This window comes from Pristiophorus japonicus, chromosome 18 (genome assembly GCF_044704955.1).
Source record: "Pristiophorus japonicus isolate sPriJap1 chromosome 18, sPriJap1.hap1, whole genome shotgun sequence".
NCBI classification, from domain to species: Eukaryota; Metazoa; Chordata; class Chondrichthyes; family Pristiophoridae; genus Pristiophorus; species Pristiophorus japonicus.
In genome coordinates, this window is record NC_091994.1 from 36994334 (window position 1) to 37015314 (window position 20981).

At 43.9% G+C, this 20981-nt stretch overlaps 1 protein-coding gene across 1 annotated transcript in view; it reads left to right on the top strand.

Annotated features, from left to right (window-relative positions):
* Positions 1–20981, top strand: part of wdr18 (WD repeat domain 18) — a 221112-nt gene that overhangs the window by 14566 nt on the left and 185565 nt on the right. Inside the window, exon 4 of the mRNA XM_070860856.1 lies at positions 5171–5312. Within this exon, the coding sequence (XP_070716957.1) occupies positions 5171–5312 (142 nt within the window). The remainder of the gene's footprint in view (positions 1–5170; positions 5313–20981) is intronic.

Sequence of the window (20981 nt, forward strand, 5' to 3'; positions counted from 1 at the left end):
CTCCTCCAATTCTGGCCTCTTGTGCATCCCCAATTTTATTCGCTCCACCATTGGCGACTGCTTTTAGCTGCCAAGGCCCTATGCTATGGAATCCCTTCCTACACCTTTATCTCGCTTTAGCCTTTAAGACACTTCTGAAAACCTACCTCTTTGACCAAGCTTTTGGCCATCTGCCCTATTATCTCCTTATGTGGCTCAGTGTCAAATTGTATTTTATAGCACCCCTGTGAGCTGCCTTGGGACATTTTACTACATTATAAAGGTGCGATATAACTGTAAGTTGTTATAATTTGTGTGGGACAGCTTGTCTTGTTGGGTCTTCCATTAAAATTAATGGGATGGAAAATTACAGGCGATTTCCTCTGATCTTCTCCCTGTGAGAGTGAATCACTCTTTGTCTTCATGGGCCACTCAGTTGCTTACAGTGGACTATGGGCTGCGTAATGACAATTACAAAATAAAACACTGAATTCACACAATCACTCTTCCACAAGCCAAATTATAAGCGAAACAAAATAAATTTTGTGTAATTAAATATACATAATATCAATCCACAAGACAATTAACTCTGACATTGTTTAAATTTGCTGCTCCCTTACAAATTGTGGGAGAGTGAGTCACTCTGGCTTTCTAGGCTGGATATGGGCACTCTTCTAACTGTTCTGACCACAGATCAACAATCTAGTATGCTGGTTCTAACCTTCTCAACAGGTGCAGTATTAGTGGGGGAGTGACTGGGGCGGATGTAATGGCTCTTTCTGAGTTGTAGGTGAATGGAGAACCTAATCTGACTGCTTTCATAGCAACACCATTTCTTTATATGTATTTGAAGGTTGCTGAATGGATTAGCTCCAGTAGAGGTGCACAACATCTGTAAGGTTATAACCTTGTTACACTTTACTTTGTGGGTTTTGTACAGACAAAAGACTATGTGTGTCTTGACTGCATTTCAATACATTATTCATTTCAAGACCCCACTCCATGATAGCTTAGTATGCTGGGCAGTTAGTAACTGGCTTGTAGACCATAGATTTCCAAGGTAGAGTCCCAAAGGGGATCCCAGGACTTCTGCAAGGACATTAGATTTCTGTCAGTGTGGGATTGGGTATACTATGTGCTGTATTTGTTACGATCCATAATCATTTTCTGCAATTGCCGCCCCCCCCCCCCCCCGCAACATAGAAAAGTATGAAAGCCACTGATGTTGATCAGGACGTCCCAGGTTCCCCAGGCTGCGCTGAGTTAGCTGAGCTTAGCCAGAGCAGTGGAGACTGACCAATTCTCTTGCGGTAATTATTTGTAATTGGACAAAATTACCACAAGTGTGATGGGTGTTCTGACTGAGCTTTAGCCCTGTCGAGAAAGTTGGGGGAGGAAGTAGAGAGTCATTGCTTGTGATGGATTGATGAAAGGTTTCCAATAAGTATTTTCCTTGGACAGTTTATTTTTAATGTTGGTGGCCTTGCACGTTGTGACGGAGGATGGTAGTTGGGTGTGGAACCTTTTTCATTCAATGCTCATTTCAAGATTCTGAAGACTAGTTGCTGAATGAGTCTGATCAGTTACACATTCCACTGTTGAGCTATGTAAAGTCTGTCTTTGCTGGAATTTTCCATGTGAGCTGGATTCCCTCTCGCCTTAAAAACTGCTGAAGATTAAAGGTTGCACTCTTAGAACTGTCTGCAGCTTTCCCAATGAATCTAACTAGCTCATTGTTCCATTACAACATTTTACCTTGTTATAACTCTCGGATCCATCACACTTTTCAATTTAACATACACTTTAACCCCAAGTTGTCTCTCCTGATCAGCACCCTGTAACACTGATCCATTTTTACACTTCCAATTTTTGTTCCTTGATCCCATAATAATTATTCTACACCTATCCCCATTGAATTGCATTTGCCATCTATTGGCCCAGTTATCTAAACGTTCTAAATCCTTCTGAACTGGTTACATTGTTCTTTGTTTTTTGCTGTGCTTATTTTGGTATCATTTGAAAACTTAAAGATGTTGTTTTCTCTATCCTTGTCCAAGTCAGTTATTTCTATCTATCTCTAACATGCATAATTTTTAAAAATGTCTACTCATACTTTCTGGTCTACAAAACCGCACTTCCTGTTGTCGCATTTTTGTGAGGCTTTTATGTTGACTTTTGTCCTTTATTAATTCCTATATCCACATTTATAGCAGAAACTGCCTATGTAAACGTCACGCTATAATAATACCCTTCAGCCAATGGTGGTACTATAGTCCCTTTATTTTGCATCTGCCAGCTCCTCGGCCTGCTCTGTGGAGAACACCTATGCTCCAAATATTTCTACTTTGCTCTTTCCCAAATTGCCCAAAGCTTTGCTGTTCAGGAACTATAAATCTATTTTTTACATTAAAATTACTGGGTAGGTTATAGAGGGAACTTATATCAGTCGATCTCCATGGAAAATGCATTGTAAAAGTGTTCGCATGTACCGTCAGTACCTGTTGTGCCTTTAGGTGGTGCTGTGATGGTTTCAATGTTACAAAACAAGTTGCTACTCGAGCAATAGCTGATATTTTGTTTAAAAAGCAGAATGTTACAGATGCTGTAAATCTGAAATAAAAACAAGGAATGCTGGAAACATTGGCACATCTGTGGAGAGAGGAACATAGGGTTGTTGTTTCAGATTGATGCCCTTTCCTCAAAACTTAGTTCTGTTCTCAAGCTCTGGCCATTCAGGTATTGCTGTAGAGAAATTTAGGTTTCTGAGCCTCCAGCAGTGTCAACCATATTGGCAAACATAAGTAAAGGAGGTAAAGAAAAGATTTCCGTATGGCGACCTGCTTCCCTGATAGAGGGCTGCTATTTATTTAATTTTGCTGTTGGAAACCTGCTCCTTAATTTCTGCTTTTTATTTACTTAATTTTCTCATTGAAGTCCTCTGAGTTTAATTTTTCTATGGCCAGCTCTTTAATTCATTTTGCCTATGTGTAAGGCTGCAATCAATTCATTAACCCCATACCTTTAATTGGTTTTACAGATGAGTGGTTGCAAGTTTGAAGAGTGCTAATACTGACACCTCAGACTGCCTGCTGTATGTGTGCTGGGCTTAATCAGTTTATGGCAGTCAGGTTGGAAAATATTTTAAACTGATCTGAATGAAATATCTTTGAGCTATGATCTAGTTGACGTGCAGTGATTCTCATATCCAGTTATGCTTCTCCATTCCCATATCTGGTTACATTTCTCTGTTCCCATAGAGTTCACGGCTGCAGAGTAACATTAATTTTTCCTTATTTCATGCTAATCCTCATCCAAGCAGCCTCTGCTGCCATTGATTGAAGGGGCATTGTCTTTATAAAATTCATACCTTTGTGCCTTTGTGCTGTCTCTTGGTGTTGCTGTTGCTCCATTGCACTGTTTATAAAAGCTCATTCTGAGCTTCACCTTCATTCTTTTACTTATATTGGTTTGGGGGGGAAGTTTTGAATGGAGTGCTCCAGGGCTCACTGTTGGGACTATTTTTAATTTACATCAATGACTTGGATTCAGAAACTCAATGCAAACTAGTTAAATTTGCAAATGATACAAAACTAGGTGGCCCAGTGGAATTGAAGGATGCACCTTAGAAATTACAAAATACATATATGGACAGAGCAATGGCAGATTAAATTTGGTAAGACAAGTGTAAAGTACTGCACAAAGGAAGGAAACTAGGGTTTCTAAAAGACCCAGGTGCCTGGGAACACCCAAGTCACACGCCATCCAGACTTGACGCATATCGTCATTCCATCATTGTTGCTGGGTCAAAATCCTAGAACTCCCATCTAACAGCACTGTAGGAGTACCTTCACCACATGGGCTGTAGAGGTTCAAAAAGACAGCTCATCACCATCTTCTCAAGGACAACTATGGATGGGAAATAAATTCCTGGTGTCCGAGGAATGAGTTACAAGGACAGACTGGAGAAACCAAGGGATAGGGGGCATCTGAGAGGTGACAGTACAGAATTATACAAGATAGATAAGGGAATGGAAAAGATAAATCTGAAATACCACTTTTAAATCAAATTATGGCTGTGCCATTCATTCAAGATCTCTGTTTGGGAATGGTTTGACTGTTTGACATTAAATTCTCTTTCTGTGGGATTTAGGTCTGGCTGCTGATGGACATTTTGAACTGGCAGCTGGTAACATTTGTCAGAATTCAGTAAGCTACACTGCAAATGAGCTGTCGCTGTTTTGACATCTTGTTTCAGAAACTGTCAAACGATGTCTTGGACTTTAAAGCATCTGAGTGGTTGGATAGGGCATATTTAAAGATACTGTATTACTGAAAATTGCCAGTTTCGATGGTCCGATACTAAGCTTTCATTTTGGAATAAATTCTCCAGCTAGTAGTGTAAATATAGCCTATGGAATAACTAGGGCTGTAGATAGGAGTTTAAACTAATGAAGGGGGTGTGAGAGGATTTAGGAAAGGATAAATTCAAAAGCAGCAAGAGAAATGTCAAGGCTGCAGAGCAGAGTAGCTCTGTTAAAGTTAATGCATTGTTTATAGTCATGAATTGCTCAAAAAATAATCCTGCTCATTTGCATATTGGAACAGGACATGTTTTCTGGAATTTGAATAACGAGCTGCCTTTTTGGAGGTTTTTCTATGTTCCAATTTTACAGAATGCTGAGCTCCTGCTGTTGTAAATCCTGCAGGTTACAGTTGCTGAATTCATAATGACACAAGGTGCTGACTTCTGACTCTTAGCCTGACTAGTTTTGCACTCATTAATTTATTCTAACTGCTGTCATCAGGTTTAATTAGAGTGCAGGCGGGTGCAAGGGCGCTCATTCTGCATGCATATAGACCTTTAAAGTTAAAGATCATAAGGTCACTTTGTGCAAAGAAGGCCCATTAGCTCATTTGACCTCATCCTTCCAGAATACCAACCCAAATATCTCTCCATTACAGGAGCTGATTCTTGAATGATTTCGGTGTGTTGGCCTCAACCACCTTCTCCGGCAACTCCGATAAAGCTGCTGAGCATTCTCTGTGGAAACAAATCTTGGTGTGCCTGTCCTAAACTTGATCCTCTCTGCCCTCGACCTGTGCCCTCTTATGCTCCAGTTTTACATTGCTCCTATTGCTGCCATGTAGAATGGAATAGGTTAGTGAAATGTTGATTTTTTTTTTTCATTAGTGTCTTACAGGTCAGCTTTGCTCGTGCGCCTGAACCTCGATACGTCTGGTCTCGCCATACCTTGCCAGTGACCGACATATACTGCGGAGTTGGAGGTCCCCTATCTCGTGTTGCAACAGCATCTCTTGATCAAACTGTTAAAGTGAGTTTGTTCTCTTTAAAGCTCAGATCTGACTGTTGCTTCAGCTAAAACAGATTTAATAAAACTTTTAACTGAAATACAATACCAACATAGGCTCAGTTTCAGAGGCAACAGAGGCTTGAATGAAAAATGCATTTATATCATGCCTTTTCATGTGTCTCAAGAAATCCCAAAGTTACTCATGAATTACTTTCTGGCTGTCACTCATTATGTAGGCACAGTAATTATTTTGTGCACAGCAAGATGCTGCAGAATGACCCTTTTTGTTGGTGGTGGTTGAAGGAGGAATGTCGAGCAGCACACTGGAGATTCCCTGTTTTTCTTAAAAATAGGGCTTTAAGATCTTTAACAGTGGAAGAGCCCTCATATTAAAGTCTCATCCAAAGGATGAATAGTTTTTCAGCTTTTACTCGGATAACGCCAAAGACACCACCACCTGTAAGCAAACCCTCAGTTCGTATGAGGCAGAGTGTGACTTTATACACCCGATATCTGGTAATATAATGAACCGAGGGGTTGAAAAGAAACCTTGTCATTGTATTTAGATGACTGGACATGTCAAGTCCTCCTGTGATCTGCTAGACTTCGTAAATCAGTGCAATAAATCTTATCAGGCCATAACTTTAAAGTACGGTGCCGGTTTATTAATAACAAATACGCGGCAGCAAAGGCAATGAAACATGTTGACTGGTTACAAAACATTTCTATTCCTCCTTGAACAGAGAATATAATAAACAAACATGACCCTTCACTAATACTCCTAGTAACAAAGGATCTGAGAGAGTGCCCTTTCACCGAAACCTTGTGTGCAGTTGTATACTCAATCCCCGCGGAGCCTTTGGCTTCACTCTTGATCGCCTCAGAAGAACTAATGAAGTGGACGCAGGCTGCCAGTTACAAACCCAAATCGGGCATCTGGCCCAAGACCTGTGACACGGTCAAATGGAGAAAAAAGAAACATCATCCCTTCCTCGCACCGACCTGCAATGTGTGCAGGACTCCTTTCTAACCCAGAAAGCCCAACAAGGGACCATTTGTTAGTGGATCTGGTAATGGAAAATGAACCAGAGCAGATAGAGAAGTAAAAGTAGGGGAACATCTAGGCAACAGTAACCATAATATAATGCGGTTCAGGATAATTGAGAAGGACACAAGCATGACAAAGACCAGGTTAATAGATTGGAGAAAAATGATTTTGAGGGCCGAGAATAGAACTTGGGAAAATAAAATGGACAACAATATTGGCAAACAGTGATGTAGAGCAGCAATGGGAAACATTTAAAAGGGTATACAACAGAGCCCAGGAAAAATATATTCTGTTTAAAAAAACAAGAACAAACTAAACAGTAATGAGACACCATGGATGAATAAGTAAATGAGAAAAATTGAGGGTAAGGAAAGGGACATACATTAAGTACATAGTCAGCAGAGGAGAGAATGACGAGGAAGAATATGGAGAGACCAGAGAAGTTTAAAAAAACAATAAGGACGGCAAAGAAGATCTATGAAATTAAATTATCAAGGAACATAAAACGAAATAGTAAAATATTCTGTAGACACATAAATAGAAAAAGAAAAGACGAGATGGGAATAGGACCACTAAGCGACAGTTAAGATAAAATCACAGAGAGGTAGCGAAATGGCAGAAATGTTAATAATTAACTTGCTTCAGTACTTACCAGGAAAACAGGTGAATAGGACACCGGAAGATGAGATTAGAAATAATGGGCCCAAATTTGGCCTTCCAGTTTTTTCGGCGCACTCACATGAGTTGCGCCAGCTTCTTACGCACAAAACGGCGCCGAAAAGATATCCCCGTATTCTCCCCGCTCTGTCGACTGTCCTTGTGCTTGGCGTGGCAAATCCATTGGGAGGGCAGAGCTAGGGCCCTGCGCTCAAGAGTGCTGGCAGCTCAACGCGTGCGCAGTGGAGGTTTCGCACATGCGCAGTAGCTCCTCTGCAGCGTGGGACCCGATGTCACGTCCCTATCCCAGGCCGAATGGCGTCATGGCGCGAGCCGGGCTACTGCACGTCATAGAGTCCCGCCCCTATCCCCGGCCGAGTTACCTCCCGCACCGGCCGGCCGTCCCGCTGACTTCCTGGGCCAAGATAGGACTTGAGTTTTATTTTTTATTTATTGATGGTTGTGCTTTGCTAGGAGAGTTCTGATGTGGGGAGAAGGAAAGAGTTTAGATCTGGGGCGGGGTGAGAGTGTTTTGATCCGGGGTGGGGAGGGGAGGGTCAGCAGTCCTCGGAGAGAGAAGTCCACCGGTCCCTCGGAGTTGACTCCTGCAGCCTCTGTGTTCTGCGCGCCCTGCGCGCCCGGCCCGCTGTGTGTGGCCAGTTCCCTGCGTGCGCTCTTCCGCCCGGGCATCCAACCCAACCCGCATCTATCCCCTCATGCAACTGGCAGGCCCGCTTACTTCCCGGGCCGAGTTATGAAGGTAGGACTTAAGTTTTATTTTTATTTATTTATTTATTTATTCGTTGGTTTTTATGCTTCTTGAATGTTGTTGTGAAGGTGTTTAGTGCTTTGCAAGGTCCTCTCCGCTTCTCTTCCGCCCCCAATCTCTGGCTACCTGCGCTGATTTCTTACCTCTCCGCAAGAGTTTTCTGTGTGGCCACATACGCTGGCCTAAGTTAGTTTGAAGCAACTATTAGCTGTCCAAACTGGCTTAAATGGCCAAAACAGGCGTAGGTGGCTGGTAACGCCCCCTTTTGGGGAAAAAAAACAAAACTAAAAAAAATCCTAACTAACTCCTTGCACTGGTGTAAATTAAATGTGCAGAATGGGGATTTTTAAGATGCTCCAAAAAAAAACGCAGCAGCTCCTGGGCAAATTTGGGCCCACCCCCAAGAGGCCCGCCTATTTTGTAGAATTAAAAGCGCACCTAAAACTTACTTTGCAGTTCTCGGTGTTCAGCAGGCCTGTTTAGCAGTTAGCGCAGCACAAGCAGGTGGGAGCGGAGCTACAGCCCTGCACCGAAAAGAGTGCCGGCAGCTGCGCGTATGCGCAGTAGTTCCTAGCCCTCCAAGTGCGTCCTGTCTCTGGATGACCCTATCCCTGGCCGAAGGGAGGTCGCGATGTTCGCTGCCCCTATCCTGCCTGCCTCACCGTCCCTCACCTCGTCGCCACTGCCCTTACCTCCTCAGCGGCAGGGCCCGCCCAACCAGCAGCTCTTCGGTGGTGTGCCCCGTCCGAACTTCTCCCGGGTGGCGGGCCCTGCCCGAACACCACCTCGGTAACGGTGCCCGCCCGACCAGCTCTTTGGCAGGCTGTTGGAGAGCTCCCGGTGCTCCGAACGGATAGGTGCTGCAGTAGGTGAGTAGAAACTTTTCGTTTTTTATTTATTGAATTAAAAAAAATTTTTTTTTTTTAAGTTTTTAATGTTTTGATTTTTTTTTTATTGATTTATTGATTTATTTATCATTTATTATTGTTGATGGCTATTGCTAAAAGTGAAGTGTTTAATGCTTTGAAAAATCCCCTAACTTCCCTCTAACTTCCCTTTCTCCCACCCACCCCCCCAATCTCTGGCTACCTGCGCCTAATTCTAAAATGTACGCAAGGTTTTTCTGAGCGTACAAAAGTCGATACTTACTCCATTCTAAGTTAGTTCGGAGTAACTTTTTGCTGCCTAAACTTGCAAAACAGGCATAAGTGACTGGTAACGCCCCCTTTTGGGGAAAAAAAACAGAATTAAAACGAAATTAAACCAACTCACTAGAACTGGAGCAAACTAAATGCCGAGAATTGCGATTTCTAAGACACTCCAATCTAAACTAGTTGCTCTAAAAAAATAGCAGCAACTCCAGCCGACACTTGGGCCCTATATAACCACATTTAAAATAAAAAGAGGAGAAATACTAAATAAACTAATCAAATTCGCAGAGATAAAACCTCTTGTTCGGCCGGAAAAGGAAAAGAAAGACTAGCATTTATATAGCACCATTCACAACCACCAGTCGTCTCAAAGCGCTTTACAGCCAATTATGTTTTTTTTGAAGTGTAGTCATTGTTGTAATGTAGGAAACGCAGCAACCAATTTGTGCAAAGCAAGCTCCCACAAACAACAATGTGACAATGACCAGATAATCTGTTTTTGTGCTGTTGGTTGAGGGATAACTATTGACCAAGACACCAGGATAACTCCCCTGCTATTCTTCGAAATAGTGCCACGAGATCGTTTGTGTCCACCTGAGAAAGCAGACTGGGCCTCGGCTTAACATCTCATCCGAAAGACGGCACCTCTGACAGTGCAGCACTCCCTCAGTACTGCCCTGGAGTGTCAGCAAGAGTGCTACCCACTGAGCCACACCTGACACTTGACGGATTGCACACACACATTTTAAAAGAATCTAGGGAAGAGATAGCAGAGGCATTATTACACATATTTAGTAATTTGTTAGAAAAAGGTGTGCCAGAGGACTAGCGGATAGCTAACATTATACCAATATTTAAGAAGGGGGATAGAACATGTCCAGGGAACTATAGACCAGTCAGCTTAACATCGCAGTAGGAAAGATAATGGAGTCCTTATCTAAAGGAGAAAATTGGAACAAAATCTAGAAACCAAAAACAAAATAATGAATAGTCAGCATGGATTTCAAAAGAGGAAGTCTTGATTGACCAACCTCATTATATTCTTTGAAGACATTTTTTAATCTCGTAATACTCCTTTGAAGCGCCTTGGGATGTTTCACTGCGTTAAAAGTGCTTATATAAATACAAGTTGTTGTTGAAGAGGTAACAGAGAGAGAGAGTAGATAAAGGGTAATGTAGCAGATGTAGTATATCTAGATTTCCAAAAGGCCTTCAATAAGGTACCACAAAATAGACTAATGAATACATTCAGAGCATGCAGAGTCAGGGGACAAGTAGCAGGCTGGATAGCTAACTGGTTGAAAGGCAGAAAGTAGGGGTAAAGGGTAGCTATTCAGAGTTGCAGAAGGTGGGAAGTGTCTTTGCTGGGACAAATGTTGTTCAAAATAGAAACGATTAAAACTTTGGAGTCAAAAGCACAATTTCTAAATTTGCGGGCGACACCAAATTGGGAGGGATAATCAACACTGAGGAGGACGGCAACAAATTACAAGACATTATTAAACTTGCGGAATTGGCATATAAATTGGCAAATTAATTTCAACATAGATATGTGTGACATAGAAACTTAGAAAATAGGTGCAGGAGTAGGCCATTCGGCCCTTCGAGCCTGCACCACCATTTGATAAGATCATGGCTGATCATTCATCTCAGTATCCCTTTCCTGCTTTCTCTCCATACCCCTTGATCCCTTTAGCCGTAAGGACCATATCTAATTTCCTTTTGAATATATCCAACGAACTGGCATCAACAACTCTCTGCAGTAGAGAATTCCACAGGTTAACAACTCTGAGTGAAGAAGTTTCTCCTCATCTCGGTCCTAAATGGCTTACCCCTTATCCTTAGACTGTGACCCCTGGTTCTGGACTTCCCCAACATCGGGAACATTCTTCCTGCATCTAACCTGTCTAGTTCCATCAGAATTTTATATGTTTCTATGAGATCGCCTCTCATCCTTCTAAACTCCAGTGAATACAGGCCCAGTCGATCCAGTCTCTCCTCATATATCAGTCCTGCCATCCCGGGAAACAGTCTGGTGAACCTTTGCTGCACTCCCTCAATAGCAAGAACGTCCTTCCTCAGATTAGGAGACCAAAACTGAACACAATATTCCAGGTGAGGCCTCACCAAGGCCCTGTGCAACTGCAGTAACACCTCCATGCTCCTATACTCAAATCCCCAACACAACTGGCTGTTCATCCTTCCCCCTCCAAAATGTCCTGCAGCCGCTCCGAAACATCCTTGACCCTTGCACCAGGGAGGCAACATACCATCCTGGAGTCTCGATTGCGGCCGCAGAAACTCCTATCTATTCCCCTTACAATAGAATCCCCGACCACTATAGCTCTCCCACTCTTTTTCCTGCCCTCCTGTGCAGCAGAGCCACCCATGGTGCCATGAACTTGGTTGCTGCTGCCCTCCCCTGATGAGTCATCCCCCCCCCCAACAGCACCCAAGGCGGTGTATCTGTTTTGGAGGGGGATGACCGCAGGGGACCCCGCACTACCTTCCTTCCAGTGCTCTGCCTGATGGTCACCCATTCCCTATCTGCCTGAGTAACCTTTACCTGGGCTGTGACCAACTCACTGAACATGCTATTCACGACATCCTCAGTATCGCGGATGCTCCAGAGTAAATCCATGCGCAGCTCCAGTGCCGCAATGCGGTCTGACAGCAGCTACAGCAGGATGCACTTCCTGCACATGTAGTCGTCAGGAACACTGGAAGCGTCCCTGGCTTCCCAGATAGCACAGGAGGAGCATGACACAGGTCTGGGATCTCCTGCCATGACTTAACCCTTAATTTAACTTAATTTGGCAACAATGTCAAAGGTTACCTACTGATAAGGAAATAAAAGAAGAAAAAAAGGATTAAATACTCTCCAATCCACCAGTCAATCACTTACCCGCTTGGCTGTGATGTCACCCTTCGATTTCTTTCTACTGCTTTGTTTTACCTTCAGCCTCTGCACCAGCTAGCCCCTCGGACTGCCGCCATTCCGACTCGCTGCCGCCGCCCTTGTAGTCCCAAGCTGCCCGCTCTCGCGATGCTGGCCCCCTCGACTGACGCAGCTCCCACTTTCTGCCGTCGCCCTTGTAGTCCTGAGCCGTCCGCTCCCGCGATGCTGGCTCCCACTTACTGTCGCTGCCCTTGTAGTCCTGAGCCGCCCGCTCCCGCAATGCTGGCTCCCACTTTCTGTCGCCGCCCTTGTAGTCCTGAGCCGCCCGCTCCCGCGATGCTGGCTCCCACTTTCTGTCGCCGCCCTTGTAGTCCCGAGCCGTCCGCTCCCGCGATGCTGGCTCCCACTTACTGTCGCTGCCCTTGTAGTCCTGAGCCGCCCGCTCCCGCGATGCTGGCTCCCACTTACTGTCGCTGCCCTTGTAGTCCTGAGCCGCCCGCTCCCGCGATGCTGGCTCCCACTTACTGTCGCTGCCCTTGTAGTCCTGAGCCGCCCGCTCCCGCAATGCTGGCTCCCACTTTCTGTCGCCGCCCTTGTAGTCCAGAGCCGCCCGCTCCCGCGATGCTGGCTCCCACTTTCTGTCGCCGCCCTTGTAGTCCCGAGCCGCCCGCTCCCGCGATGCTGGCTCCCACTTTCTGTCGCCGCCCTTGTAGTCCCGAGCCGCCCGCTCCCGCGATGCTGGCTCCCACTTTCTGTCGCTGACCTTGTAGTCCCGAGCTGCCCGCTCCCGCGATGCTGGCTCCCACTTTCTGTCGCTGCCCTTGTAGTCCCGAGCTGCCCGCTCCCGCGATGCTGGCTCCCACTTTCTGTCGCTGCCCTTGTAGTCCTGAGCCGCCCGCTCCCGCGATGCTAGCTCCCATTTTCTGTCGCTGCCCTTGTAGTCCTGAGCTGCCCGCTCCCGCGATGCTGGCTCCCACTTTCTGTCGCTGCCCTTGTAATCCTGAGCTGCCCGCTCCCGCGATGCTGGCTCCCACTTTCTGTCGCTGCCCTTGTAGTCCCGAGCTGCCCGCTCCCGCGATGCTGACCCCCTCGACTGCTGTGTGAGCTATTACATTTTGGTAAGAAAAATAAGGAGGTCACATTTTACTTGGAAAATAAGAATCTAAATGGGGTAGAGGAGCAAAGGGATCTGTGAGTACAAATACACAAATTACTAAAAGTTGCGACGTAGATCAAATAAGGCCATAACAAAAACAAACCAAGCACTAGGGTTTATTTCTAGAAGGATAGAATTGAAAAGTAGAGAAGTTATGCTAAACTTATATTGTACCTTGGTTAGACCACACTTGGAGTACTGTGTGCTCATTCTGCAAGTTTATTATAAAAAGGCTATAGAGGCACTTGAAAGGGTTTAAAAAATTTAAAATGATGATACTGCGAGGTTATTCCAATCCAGAAAAGATGAACAGGCTGGGTCTCTTCTCTCTTGAAAAGAGAAGGCTGAGGGGTGACCTAACAGAGGTCTTGAAAATTATGAAAGGATTTGATAGAGTATACAGAGAAGAAAGTGTTGAAGAGCAAAACTAGAGGCCATCAATATAAGATGGTCACCAAGAAATCAAATAGGGAATTCGGAAAAAACTTCTCTACCCAGAGAGTGGCGAGAATGTGGAACTCGCCCACAGGGAGTAGTTGAGGTGAATAGTATAGATTCATTTAAAAGGAAGCTAGATAAGCATATGAGGGAGAAGGGAATAGAGGGTTATCTTGTACATCATATTGATTGGAGATGTAGCAATTAGATTTTACAACAGTTGTGCTCATCTTGCTATAAGAGTCAACGTAAGGAAAAATTACTGGCATTTGTAACCCATTTATGTGTAGCACCATAACTTGTATTGGTGGCAGAAACCTGAAGTTTAATTTAAACATTAAGTCCAGCTCATATCTAAGTTTGTTACACTACAGTGCAAATAAAAATAACATATTGCGTAGTTAGTACAAGGGTAGATTGTTTATTTTGTGTGTTTTATCCTGCACCCCCTCATCCTCTCTCTGAAGGTGAGGGTACCGTTTGCGTATTAGTTGTATGGTACATCTCCTGTGTCCATTCTTCATGTGTGAGCTTAGAAAGTGAATGGTACCATCATAGGCAGTCCCATAAAATCGAGGAAGACTTGCTTCCACTCCTAAAGTGAGTTCTTTGGTGGCTGAACAGTCCAATACGAGAGCCACAGACCCTGTCACAGTTGGAACAGATATTCGTCAGGGGAAGGGAAAGGTGGGGTGGCACCTTCCGCTGCCTGCGCCTGACCTCTTCACGCTCGCAGCGTTGAGATTTGAAGAGCTCAATGCCCTCCTGGATGCACTTTCTCCACCTCGGGCGGTCTTCGGCCAGGGTCTCCCAGGTGTCGGTAGTGATGTCGCACTTCATCAGGGAAGCTTTGAGGGTGTCCTTTTAACGTTTCAGCTGCCCACCTTTGGCTCGTTTGCCATGAAGGAGCTCCGCGTAGAGCAATTGCTTAGGGAGTCTCATGTCTGGCATGCGAACTAAGTGGCCTGCCCAGTGGAGCCGATCGAGTGTGGTTAGTGCTTCAATGCTGGGGATGTTAGCCTAGGCGAGGACACTGATGTTGGTGCATCTGTCCTCCCAGCGGATTTGCAGAGACATCGTTGGTGATATCTCCAGCGACTTGATGTGTCTTCTGTACATCGCCCATGCCGCTGATCCATACAGGAGGGCGGGTATTACTACAGCCCTGTAGACCATGAGCTTGGTGGTAGGTTTGAGGGCCTGGTCTTCGAACACTCTTTTCCTCAGGCGGCTGAAGGTTGCACTGCTGCAATGGAGGCGATTGTTAAATCTCCACATCAGTGTCTGACTTTGTTGACAAGAGGCTCCCGAGGTATGGGAAGTGGTCCACATTGTCTAGGACCGTGCTGTGAATCTTGATGACTGGGGGGGCAGTGCTGTGCGGCGAGGACAGGCTGGTGGAGGACCTTTGTCTTACGGATGTTAAGCGTAAGGCCAATGCTTTCCTATGCCTCGGTGAATACATCGACTATACCCTGGAGTTCAGCCTCAGAATATGCGCAGTTGCATGAGTTGTCCACGTACTGCGGTTCAACGACAGAGGTTTGGGTGATCTTGGACCTGGCCTGGAGGCGGCATAGGTTAAACAGCTTTTAATGGTACCACAACGGGCATCATGGCTCAGCTTGATCCTATTCTCATCCATGTGCATTTTTCCAGAAGTCACTGGGGAGTGAATGGCAGGAAGCGTAGCTGATTTCTCCCCCTCTCACTCCCAACCCATGGGATGCTGAGACCAACTGCAGCACTCTAACTGCTGCTCTGACTGGGATTAACATAACTCAGTACAGGCTGTGGATTGGGCCAGCGAATTTCCAACCTGTATGGTTTGCTCCTAGGTTGGCAGGTGCCTAGATTCTTGTTGAAATTAAAAAGGAAACTGTTCCTGAGTGCATGTGCTGCTGACTGTAGCCAAGCTGGTTGCCAGATTGGATTTAGAGAATTGCTGCACCATAAAATACTCAAAAAGGCTGTGCCAAAGATAAACTGGATGCTAAATTTTCCTAATTGTGAAAGCTGTAATTTTTTGAATCAATAAATAAAAACAAGTCATCAAGTTTAAAAGCTGAGCATTAACACCGATGATAGTGCTGCACATTATTTTTTATTAATGATCCTTATTTCCTTTAGTGAGTTTTTACTGCGCATATTACACAGGTTAAATTGCACATGGCCCTCGAGAGCAGATGGTAATTTTGGAATTCATCCAAATGAATCAAATGGTTGTTACAGAAGTTTTTTTTTATATATAAGTGCGTGTCGGCTGCTCAATCTTGGAGGACATCAAAACCAAGCCTGGTCCTGTCTTCCGAAGTCCACATGCACAACATTCCAGCAGGATCACTCCATAGCTAGCGGGAGCCAGAACTTTGCTGACTTTTTTTTATACCTCCCTTAATGCTACGTTAGCTATGATCAACTAACTAAAAGCAAAGCTAGAGGCGTATCTGGGACTTTTTGTTCTCCTATCACGAGGTGCTACCTTACATGTTAGATCATAAATCACTGATCTAACATGTAATCATTGTCATTTATATATGTTTGGATTCAGTTTTATTATTTATAGATGTGGAACCTAGATAATCAAATGAAATTGCACATCTTAATTATACTGGAGCTCTGGGAAAAAATAGTATCCTGGACATTTCAAGGTTATTGCTGGCTTTTTAAAATATAATTTGCACCAATGGAATTTTGTTATCAGCCAGGGCAAGTGGCTAAAATTTAGATTTACTGTCTGAGTGGTGTTTCAACTTGTCCATTGTCCTCTTAAGCAGCCACTAGAATGGTCCATATTTGGTATAAATTATAACCTTGAAAATGGGGTTTGTACCTGCAGTTTGACTCGTAAGCACCCTGCCAGCTCTCTCCAGTTTAATTCCAGCTTTTTTCGTCTTTCCAACATCCCAAATTCGGAAACGTCTGGGCTGAGGTTGGGGGGGGGGGGGTGGCAGAGGGAGAGTCAGCACTTCCAGCTTCGGCAATGTTGCCTGCGGGTCAGGGGTCAGCGACCGGGTAAAACCTGCGTTGAAGACCTGCAAAAAAGGTAAGTTAAAGTTTTTATTTTTAATTTTTTTTTTGGTGATTTAGTAGGTTTAGTGAATGTATTGTGAATTTTTGTTTTTTGGAATTTTTTTTGTGGTGTTTTTCCTCCTCCCTAGGCCCAACGCGCAGCGGTAATCGGTTTAAAAAAATGTCCGGATTTCAGAACATTTTCCGGATTCTGGATGACCCTGCCACGGATCGGCCCGGTGTCCGGATTCCGGAACATTCCGAATTTCGGAACTCTGGATTTCGGTCGCTCAACCTGTACTACTCACATGAAATGTAGTGATAGGAGATATCTTCAGTACTGTGACTCATCTCTTTCTGTAGAGATCTGCTGCCAGTCACCACTCACTACTGGTACCTTTTCCAGTGAAAAGGTTTAAAAAGGATTGTCAACCCCCTGCCCACTCTTTTGCCTCAGAGTTGCTGTTGCAGTAATGTGGAAGCTTCATAGAAGTCAGGAGATTTTAATCACTACTATTTATAACTAGGGACTTCGTAGTCAGAGGTAAAAATATATATATATATATAATTCACCCAGAAAAGAGCTAGATAACAGTGGGGTTATTTTAAAAATTTCAATTAAGTTGTATTTAATATTCCATATGGACATTGGTACTTATGTTGATTTGTTGAATCAAATGTTGTGTTGGGCTCTGTTGGTGTACCGAGGCACCAAGTTGGCTGAAACCAGCCTTCGCTACTAGCCTGACTCACACAGCAAATTTGAGTTCAGATATTCCCAGGTCCCTGACAGCGTGTTTTGGATGTGCTCTAGAATCCTGCAGTTCAGGAAAAAAGTGACCATGTCTGGGCCTGCTCATATTAGCTAGCTCATATCAGTAGCCTGTGATTCTTGGACTCCCTTAGCTTGGCATCTGCAGGGACTGGTTGAAGAAACCTGCAGATTATAGAAATATATATCTGTATCCCCATGCAAATGAGCAATGATATTTGTTTTAAACTTAAATTTCCTTCAGCTAGGCTATGGGTATGACTAGTAGGACAAAAAAATGCAATGATGTGAATCATCTAGAAACATAGAAAATAGGTGCAGGAGTAGGCCATTCGGCCCTTCGAGCCTGCACCACCATTCAATATGATCATGGCTAATCATGCAACTTCAGTATCCCACTCCTGCCTTCTCCCCATACCCCCTGATCCCTTTAGTCGTAAGGGCCACATCTAACTCCCTTTTGAATATATCCAACGAACTGGACTCAACAACTTTCTGTGATAAAGAATTCCACAGGTTCACAATTCTCTGGGTGAAGAAGTTTCTCCATCTCAGTCCTTGATGGCTTGCCCCTTATCCTTAGACTGTGACCCCTGGTTCTGGACTTCCCCAACATCGGGAACATTCTTCCTGCATCTAACTTGTCCAGTCCTGTCAGAATTCTATATGCTTCTATGAGATCCCCTCTCATTCTTCTAAATTCCAGTGAATATAAGCCTAGTCAATCCAGTCTTTCTTCATATGTCATCCTGCCATCCTGGGAATCAGTCTGATGAACCTTCGCTGCACTCCCTCAATAGCAAGAATGTCCTTCCTCAGATTAGGACCAAAACTGCACACAATACTTGGTGTGGTCTCACCAAGGCCCTGTACAACTGCAGTAAGACCTCCCTGCTCCTATACTCAAATCCTCTCGCTATGAAGGCCAACATGCCATTTGCTTTCTTTATTGCCTGCTGTACCTGCATGCCTACTTTCAATGATTGATATACCATGACACCCAGGTCTCATTGCACCTCCCCTTTTATTAACTTGTCACCATTCAGATAATAATCCGCCTTCCTGTTTTTGCCCCCAAAGTGGATAACCTCACATTTATCTACATTATACTGCATCTGCCACTCACCTAACCTGCAGGAGGATGGGAGCAAGCAAAAGAGGTGATGCTCGTGTTTCCACCTTTTTGCCAGCACAGAAAAGCAGTCCCAGACTAAATAGTTACTACTCCACAGCTGACATACACAAACAAGGTTGTCAGAATCACAAAGGAATGTAGCCGAATCAGGCCGCCTTTTTAATTGAATCACACTAATGTACCAAGAATAGTAGATAACTGAGCCATTTAGCTAAACAATTAATGTCTCGAATTTGAGAATAAGAAGTTAATTTGCTTAAATTCACATTGCATAATGGAACATAAAATTACCTTTATTACTGTAATTTAATGTGGATATACAGGGGTGAATTTCGGCTTTTAAGTAACTATTCTCTTCACAAACTTCAGTACCTTTTATATAGTATGTGCGTCTGATGTGTGATATGGATAGATATTGCTTTAGGACACTCAGCACCATGTAATGATTTCCACCATTGCCCAAAATGTAGAGAAATATTCAATAAATTAGGACTCAATGTGTCTATTTTATTCATAATAGACATTAAAACTGATGCACTTAAAGATTCTTATGGGACGATCAATCAAAGCCGTAATTAAGAATAGGGTGATCCTCTTGCATTATGCAATCAATAGTGGCTTTTACTAGCTACATTCATTACTGAGAGACAGGGAAATAAAGGCCTTGGAAAAAGGTTTCAGTTTATATTGATGATTGGCTCAAACATACCTCTGATCCCAGGCTACTGGAAGAGTTGAATAGTCTGTGTGCAGTAATTCAGAATTAAATGCAAAATAATCATGTTGTCTTGCAACATTATTTTCGAGATATTGTTTGTGTAAAATAAACCTTGTTGCTGATTCCAAATAATTTTACTTGGTAAAGTATTCATAACTTCCAGCGGGGTGAAGTGAGACAGCAGGTGCCATGATCATTGGTAATCTTCCAAGAATACAAATTAACCTCTTTGGCTCTGAACTTCTTTTCCATCCAATCTTTCCTTTCTCAAGACATTGGCTCCTTGCTGGTTTATAGTTAAAGCATTCCAATTGCCTTCTAGTACCTTGCCCAAAGTGACCAATATTCATGTGTGAGCCTATAGAGAGTTGTGCTGTTTGGCCATACAGGGGATTATAATTGAGCTTGATTCTATCCTTACCAGCCATCTACATGCATGCACTTCGATCAAGGTTCACAGGATAGCAATGAGGACTGGAAATCCTTGTTGACTTTCCCAGTCCCCCTTCTCTTTGCCCTCCCCCCCCCCCCTCCCCCCACTTCCCTGCAAATTGCCCAGGGGTAGTGAGGCTAAAGATAGCTCTGCACCTGCCACCCTACTGAGATCAGCATAGTCCAGGGATAAAACCTGGGCCTTTCCTGATGTGTATGGATCAGTTACTAACTGGATAAATTCACTGTACCATCAGAGAGTGCACAAGTTCAAAAAAAATTATATAGAAAACATTTTATAAGATACATGATTACAGTACATTTTGTCTTTTTAATATTGGCTTAAAAACCATGGTCAAAATCATTAAAAGCAACTTCTTATAGAATCATAGAATGGGTACTGCACGGAAGAAGGCCATTCGGCCTGTGGAGCCCGTGAGAGCTCTGTGCAAGAGCATCACAGCTACTCCCACTCCCCTGCCCTTTCCCCGTAGCCCTGCAAATTTTTTTCATTCAGTTACTTCTCCAACTCCCTTTTTGAAAGCGGTGATTGAGTCTGCCTCTACCATCCTCTCAGGCAGTGTATTCCAGATCCGAACCATTCGCTGTGTAAAATAATTTTTCCTTATGTTGCCTTTGGTTCTTTTGCCAATCACCTTAAATCTGTTTCCTCTGGTTCTCAACCTTTCTGCCAATGAGAACAGTTTCTCTCATCTCTTCTGTCCAGATCCCTCATGATTTTGAACACCTCCTATCAAATCTCCCCTCAATCTTCTCTGCTCTAAGGATAACAACCCCAGCTTCTCCAGTCTATCCATGTAACTGAAGTCCCTCATCCCTGGAACCATTCTTGTAAATATTTTCTGCACCCTCTAAAGCCTTCAATCCTTCCTAAAGTGCGGTACCTATAATCGGACACAATATTCCAGTTGAGTCCGAACCAGTGTTTTATGCAGGTTCATCATAATTTCCATGCTTTTGTACTCTATATCTATATTCATGAAGCCCAGGATTCCATAAGCTTTTTTAACTGCTTTCTCAACCTTCAACAATTTGTGCACATATAAAAGAAAGACTTGCATTTATATAGCGCCTTTCACGACCACCAGATGTCTCAAAGCGCTTTACAGCTAATGAAGTACTTTTGGAGTGTTTCTCTGTTCATGCACCCCTTTTAAGGTTGTACCCTTTAATTTATATTTCCTCTCCTCATTCTGTCTCCCAAAATGTATCACTTCACACTTTCCTGCATTAAATTTCATCAGCTACGTGTCCGCCCATTCGACCGAGGATGATTTGCTTCCACACCAAAAGGGATGAGTTCACAGATGTTTCAATGAAGGACCCGATATTCCAGTCTTGAACTCCAGGGGTGGAAGATGCCTGTGTGTGGAATTTTTTAACGTGGTGACCGTTGCACACCGCTATCACTATCCTCCTTACCACTCACTATACTTCCAGGTTTTGACATCTGCAAATTTTGAAATTGTGCACCCACATCTA